A 7,729-nucleotide genomic window follows, 5' to 3' on the forward strand; every position below is an offset into this window, starting at 1 on the left:
TAATATTAATGTTTCAGATCATGCTAAGGCATATTCACAATTCAGATTGAGCTATTTCACCAAATGGTTGTAATAATAATACAAACTCAAATTATAACTTTGACTTTGGAAAGTCAAAAGCACAAACTTTCACAGTTTAATAAAGCCATTATGGAATTAACCAAATCACTTGAAGTGGTGCCTGACCCACCCATCTTATTACCTCAAACATGATTGTGAAAAGGAATTCAAACAGTAAGTAGTCGGTGTGTGTTGTAGATCACCCTACTTCACAACAGATGGGATTTTTTTTTGCAAAATAAGACTCACTTTTATGAAAAAGTCTCGGTAATGAAAGTATCAAAATCATTTAAAATTCCGTAGGATGTAATGGACAACACAAATAAGATTATTATCCGTAATAAACCTAAAAAAAGGATATAAGAATACCTTGATAGGGTATAAATAGATAATAGTTAAAGTACGTTGCATAACTTCCCCTATTTTAGCAAGGTCAACATCATACTCGAGCTGTCATAATGTTGCAAAACCACAACATAAAAATAATATTTTAACATGCAAATTTATTCAAACTGAGACAACTACTACAACAACAAACCTGAGTCAAATAACGCAGCAATAGAAAGCATCAATGGTGGAAGCTCCTGCTTGTTTTAACTAAACATAAAACAAATAGTAAGATTTTAATATTCTAAAACATATAAACCCAAAATACGACTTCAATTCAAACACATGTGTGCTCAATTCTTCATGAACTATGTGAAACCCATTTCCACAAAAAGAAATCAAGCAACTACATTACCTTAACCAAACCATAGCAAGAGAATTGTCTTAAACCTCTACTCCTCCTTGAACTTCAGATCTGAAGCCCTACAAATGACAGTAGTGTACAAGCAAAGAATTCATTATAAAAAAAACTAACTTGAGGTGGCAGGTGGAGGTCACATATAAGCAGCTTCTTTTCTCTACAGGTGTTGTGTTTGAAGTATGTGTTGTAACTTGGTAAAATTACCATTCTATCCTTCCTATATATATATATATATATATTATAAGATAGTATAGATATAGATAACAGTTTTTATATTTGTTTATAAGAAGCAAAGCCACAAACCCAAAACACCCATTCGAAAACCAAAACGAAACCCTAGACCACTGATCCATTCACGCTCATCGCCCAACCATGGGTTCAGGTAGTAACTTTAACTAATCTTCATAATTATCTCTTACTTACGCCTCTCACTTTAATCCATACCATCATTCGATTTAGCCTCTGATCAAACGCATTTTCCTTTCTTATTTAGACGCAGATATGGAGGATTACGGATTCGAGTACTCCGAAGAGGAACCCGAAGAGCAAGATGTGGACATTGAGAATCAGTATTACAATTCCAAAGGTATCCAATCGCCTCTTTCGGTATATACATTGAACTGATTGCTACTTGTTTTCTGATGATTGTAATGCTAGGTTTAATGTTGCTTTATACTACTGACAGTTCAATTCCTCTTCGGAATTGTAACTGCTCGATTAATACCGGAATTCCTTACTGTTTATAGCTTTTTTTTATGCATTTAAGGTTATAAGTAAATTAGAAATGGGATAACAGTTTTGGCATGGTAAGGTAATGCGAAGTATGTGCTATTCAATTAGTTTTTGTAATGTTGTTGATGGTTCGTGAGGTGAGCTTACTTCTTTGTGATCAGTTTCTAAAGTTTTTAAATTTAAGTCATTGTAAAAGAACTGGATCAAAGCATTAGACTTGCCGGTTCTAAAGCAAATTAAAATTATGTTTCGTCTTGCATGGAATGAAAATAAATGTTTTGTGAACATAAATCCATGTCTTCGCAATCTTTTTAGATGTGATAATTTTCTATTATAATGTGTGTCCATGATTTTCTCTCTCGCATAGTGTCTTTCATCTTCCCCTGATAGTTCCTGCATTTGTTTTGGGTTGTTTTGTTTGTAATAATCTGAATGATGTGCTGTTTCTCACAATACCTGTGATGACGAATTTTGTAGATGTAGTGATGTTTGGAATCATAGGCAAATGAGTAATTGTGTGTAAAGGAATTTGTCGTGTCATAATTGAAATATGGTGCATTAATGGCTTATATACGGCTTTCAATAAAAACGCTCTTGATGTCTGTACAGACTTGCATACAGAAAGGATCATCATTAGCTCAGTTAATGAGAGTTGTAGAAGGGTAAAATATAGATGAGGAAACACGAAAAAAGTAGAAACTATAATTATAAAGGACATCCCTTTAGGTCGGAACATCAAGTGTGGCATGGACCATATGCCATAAGTTTTAATCATATATTTGGACTTTGAAAAGATTACAAGAGTTCAATTAGTGATCTGAGCAAGGAAGTGATGGATATATTAACACAACATCATGAATTATAACATGTGAAATTGCCAAATGGATCCTATATCATCTGATTATAGATAAATTTTACCGTTTCATTCATTATGTTATACTTGTTAAAGGTATATATATGCAAACTAGTTTTTATCCCCCGTATTACGGGGGCTGTTTTACATTACTCGTTTTTTATATTTATATACTTTTTTGGGTTTAATTTTAGTTATTGTAATGAAATTTATTATATACTTAGAGTTTGATGATAAAAAAGTTTCACAAATAACTAAGATGTTATAACTCGGTTTAAAAGTTATCTGGGTTTGGTAAGACCTAAGACCCGCTTATTTTTTTTACTATAAAATTGTTTCTTAATTATAAATAATATTTAAAAAAAATCATATAATAATTTTTAGTATATCCTATTTTATAGGATTTTCACATCAATAATTTGGTGAGAATAATTTTTAATTTAATGAGATGTTATAGCCCGTTTAAGGAATATCTGGGTTTGGTAAGACCCATACCCGTGAATTCGGGTCAAATGCATGAGAAGCCTCCATTTAAAAATCAAGCAAATCTGATGACTCCAAAAAAAAGGGGGAGCGACCACATTGCGACACGCAGGATTTTTATGTTTTCGTTTATATATATTATAGATAGAGGTTTATTCAAGTTTTTGTTTTAATCGTTTTGCTATTTTATGATGATTTATTTTATTTTATTTTTTAACGTAGTTTAGTTTTAATTTAATACATATATATATTAGTTTGTTATTATATTTTTTAGCGTGTGAGTTTTTTCAATTGAGATGTTAGGTTTTTTAGATTTTAACAAACATAAACGGACACGAGCATGTTGATTTTTTTAAATGAACAAACATGAACACAAATATTTGTCTAATGAAAAAGGGGATGTTAATGTAGTTGACAATGGTGGGTAGTATCGGAAGTTAACCGGCGATGAAGATGATAGACCAGCAACAGAGAATATGTAAATGATATAAATTAAATTAGGGTTTAATGATAGTGTTTACCAATAAATGAGATCTCATCACTCATTTGAGGGCTATTAGGGTTTGGTAAGACCCGTAACCCGTGTAAATTATTCTTTAATGATTAAGGGGTTATTTCACACATAAATGAGATGTTATAACCCGTTTAGGAGTTATCCGGGTTTGGTGAGACCCATGACCCACAAAAATTATTGTTTGATTATGAAAGAGTTTCATAAATATATTTGATGTTATAACCCATTTAAAGACTATCCGTGTTTGGTAAGACCCATACACGTGAATTTGGGTCAAATGCGTGAGAAATCTCCATTTAGAAATTAAGCAATCTGGTGGCTTTAGAGGATAGGGGGAACAACCTGAGAGCGACACATAGGATTTTATGGTAAGCAATTATATAGATAGTTAGATTTGTTATACTGGTTAACATTGTATACTTATATCTAATATGGGCCTTAAACTCAAAAGTCTTAAAACAACTAGCATCGTGTAAAATTTAGAATTCAGCTAATCTTTCAACTGATTATACAATGTGTAGTTTCTGTTTTATGAAGTACGAATTGTCTCATACAATGTTATACAAGTGGATGATTGGTATCTCATTTCTTGTTGTTGACAGGTTTGGTTGAGACTGATCCAGAGGGTGCGCTTAGCGGGTTGGCAGAAGTAGTTCAGATGGAACCAGAGAAAGCAGAATGGTGAGTTTATTGTAATTAGATAGTATTTTTATGGTTATACTGTAATTAATAGGCAAAAAGAAATGCTCACTTTTAACAGGGTTAGTTTGCGAAGTCATTGATGTTTTTATTGTTAACTTTAACAGGGGATTTAAAGCACTTAAACAGACTGTGAAGCTGTATTACTGTTTAGGGAAGTACAAGGAGATGACAAATGCTTATAGGGAGATGTTAACTTACATTAAGTCTGCTGTGACTCGAAACTACAGTGAAAAATGTATTAACAATATCATGGATTTTGTATCTGGCTCTGCTAGTCAAAACTTTGGTCTTCTACAAGAGTTCTATGAAACCACCTTGAAAGCACTTGAAGAAGCAAAAAATGAGGTAATCATCTTTCATTGTATTTTAATTAATTCTTTTGAGTCATATTAAAATGAGGTAATCATCTTTCATTGTATTTTAATCAATTCTTTTGAGTCATATTAAAATGAGTTATTCCATTTGTTGGTTCTGTTTTATAGAGATTATGGTTCAAGACAAACCTTAAGCTTTGCAAGATTTGGTTTGATATGGGTGAATATGGTAGAATGAATAAGGTATGCAGCTGAATATGAGAGCACTTTTTGTACTTCTGTTTTGTCAGGGTTAGATGTGTCATTTAACATAAAGTACTTTATATAACAGATCTTGAAGGAGCTTCACAAATCTTGTCAACGGGCAGATGGTACTGATGATCAAAAGAAAGGAACTCAGTTATTGGAAGTGTATGCAATTGAGATTCAGATGTACACCGAGACCAAAAACAATAAAAAACTCAAGGTGAGATAGGTTTTTGTTATATTCATGACAATGCATTATTGTTCAAAAGTGCGTAACTTGTTTTTGTGTATTTTTACAGCAACTTTACCAAAAAGCCCTTACTATAAAATCAGCAATTCCACATCCTAGGATCATGGGTATCATACACGAATGTGGTGGCAAAATGCATATGGCAGAACGCCAATGGGCAGAAGCAGCAACAGACTTTTTTGAAGCGTTTAAAAACTATGATGAAGCTGGGAATCAAAGAAGAATCCAGTGTCTCAAGTATGCTATACATATATATTTTCATTATTTTTTTCATAAGTTGAATATTATCTATGTTTTATGTTTTTGTTAATGCCATATGTTAAATTGACCTATATATTATATGTTACAGATACTTGGTACTGGCTAACATGCTTATGCAATCGGAAGTCAATCCATTTGACGGGCAAGAGGCAAAACCGTACGCGACAAACTTGGTCATTTTTAATTTAACCTTTTGTTTAAATATTACTCTTTCTGATTGCAAATTATAAAAAAGCGCAGATACAAAAATGATCCAGAAATCCTGGCGATGACCAACTTGATTGCTGCATATCAGCGGAATGACATATTGGAATTTGAGAAGATCCTCAAGGTACAATAAGTTATACTCAATTAATTATGTAAATATAAGTTCTCAAAATGATTTGTGACAGAGTAACAGAAGAACCATCATGGATGATCCCTTCATCAGAAATTATATTGAAGATCTTCTGAAGAACATCAGAACTCAAGTATTACTCAAGCTCATCAAGCCATACACAAGAATCAGGATCCCTTTCATATCAAAGGTAGCGTTCTATATACAAAACACACACACGCTTACACACACGCATACACATACACAATTACATATATAAATACATGTACTGCTGTTGTTTAGGAGCTTAATGTGCCGGAGGCTGATGTGGAGGAGTTGTTGGTCTCTCTGATATTGGATAATCGGGTTCAAGGCCATATCGACCAAGTTAATAGGCTGTTGGAGTGCGGGGACAGGTAAAAGAAGAATCTGCATAAACTATTTTGTTATGTTATAAAAGTGGTTACGTTTTGTTTATGACAAATTTTGAATTTGTACGGTGGCAGGTCAAAGGGAATGAAGAAATATACTGCTGTGGAGAAATGGAACACACAGCTTAGGTCGCTTTATCAAAGTATTGGCAATAGAGTTAATTGAGATGTTTAAAAATTAGAAGTATAAGTTTTGACAAGTGATTGGTGTTTGACTTTGGCATATTTTGTTCATCATGTCAAGTGGGGATATTAGTTGCACAATGTGGAGTTGATATAGTAGTTGTCCAATTGTGCCCTTCTTCACTATCTTGCGCCTCTACTTTCCTAATTTCTTTATGTTCTACCATTTGGTGTTGACTCACTTAATTGGTGTTTAGACCCAGTAGAGCATCAAATGATCACTTTTATAGTCTAGAAAGTAAGCATGCTACACGTATTACAGTGGTGTTCCCAGCCAGTTTGGTTGCTTAAAGGGAGAAATCTAGGCTGAATCGCTAATAACTAGTTCAAGAGACGACAAACTAGACCGGTTAGGTTGGTTGGGTTAGCCTGGTTTGTGGGTTTAAAGTTAACTTTTTTTTTTTATTGTTTCAAAATCATTAGTGTTTTGGATAAAAATTGACTAAGGATAATATATCCAAATCTGTTTGGTGAGGTATAGTGCTAACACGACAAAAACGAGTATATAATCGAAATCAACACAATGATTTGATCACGAGGGAAAAAACCCTTGATTATGATAATCTTACTTTGGTAAAAAACTAGCAAGGTAATCTTTGGTCGAATTGCTTTAGAGATGTTCAAAACGGTTTGGGATTAGGAACCGGAACCGGTTTCTAACTGGTTCCTATAATCAAAATCCCCTTTTAAACCGGTTCCAGGGTCGAACCGGTTAGGGAACCGAACCGGTTCTCCCACCCTCGGACCCCTAACCTATGGAACCGGTTCTTACCGGTTCCTAAACCGGTTCCTACACTATAACCGGTTCCAACCGGTTACAGTGTAAAATTTTTTTTTTTTTTTCGTTTTTCGTTTGCGATTTGGATTCTAAACTACGATTCGTATTTGTATAGCATGAAAAATAAACAAAACAATTAACATAAAATTCATTTTATTTACTTTAAGAAGTTCAAAAAAAAAGGTTACATGTTTTAAAATATTCAAAAACAAACTAACAAAACATTAAACTTATAAATATAAAGTTGTGACATATTATTTCTAGAAAAGCCTTCTTGTTCGTCGTAATTATTGAGCGGCGACTTCTTCCTCGGAATTACTTGTAGAAATGCCTTCTTGTTCGTCGTGCACTCGAACATCAAGTGGTGTTTCATCTTCGAGAGTGGTTACGTGTTGAATACGATCGATTGAGTCCAAGTGATCCTTTAAGCAAATGCACATCTCCACCGACTCCGAATTTAGTCTTGTTCTTCTCACCGATATTACCCTGCCACTAAGAGAAAAAGCGGATTCCGAAGCTACCGTAGAAGCTTGGACGGTTAGTAAATCACGGGCCATGTTGGCAAGAATCGGAAACTGGGTTTCCTTTACCTTCCACCAAGCCAAAACATCAAAAGTGCCATATTCCTTTTCGGATAAACCGGTAGAGTAATCATATGCACTATACCTTCCTAGTTCGCTTGAAGGGGTGTTACCCCTTTGTTTTTTAGCCGTTACGTTGCGAACGGTGTTCATAAGGCTAATCATGGGATCTCGTACTCTAGTAGCACTTGAACTTGATGAAGACCCCCCCGGCGTAGGCATGTGTATGTTTGACCCATATTTATTTAAATAAAGTCATACATAAATTTAAAATTCA

The 7,729-nt window shown here is 33.8% G+C and overlaps 1 protein-coding gene across 1 annotated transcript; it reads left to right on the top strand.

The window, feature by feature from the left end:
* The first annotated feature begins 1,180 nt into the window (after window positions 1–1,180).
* On the top strand, window positions 1,181–6,191 carry LOC143562330 (COP9 signalosome complex subunit 2-like). The gene is made up of 12 exons (XM_077050162.1): window positions 1,181–1,190; window positions 1,302–1,394; window positions 3,993–4,071; window positions 4,197–4,437; window positions 4,575–4,649; window positions 4,738–4,872; window positions 4,952–5,139; window positions 5,252–5,320; window positions 5,404–5,494; window positions 5,556–5,690; window positions 5,783–5,895; window positions 5,986–6,191. The coding sequence occupies exons 1-12, from the start codon at window positions 1,181–1,183 to the stop codon at window positions 6,074–6,076; spliced, it is 1,320 nt and encodes a 439-aa protein (XP_076906277.1). The 3' UTR covers window positions 6,077–6,191.
* Window positions 6,192–7,729: the final 1,538 nt, after the last annotated feature.

This window comes from Bidens hawaiensis, unplaced genomic scaffold (genome assembly GCF_021521415.1).
Source record: "Bidens hawaiensis isolate Kalapana, Puna unplaced genomic scaffold, B.hawaiensis_p1.1 tig00001179_1, whole genome shotgun sequence".
Taxonomy (NCBI): domain Eukaryota; kingdom Viridiplantae; phylum Streptophyta; class Magnoliopsida; order Asterales; family Asteraceae; genus Bidens; species Bidens hawaiensis.

Excerpts from the sequence above, each read along its gene's own strand:
- LOC143562330 (XM_077050162.1), top strand. Across the intron at positions 4,072-4,196 it reads GAACCAGAGAAAGCAGAATG|GGGATTTAAAGCACTTAAAC; the intron begins GTGAGTTTATTG and ends TAACTTTAACAG. Across the intron at positions 5,140-5,251 it reads AGAAGAATCCAGTGTCTCAA|ATACTTGGTACTGGCTAACA; the intron begins GTATGCTATACA and ends TATATGTTACAG.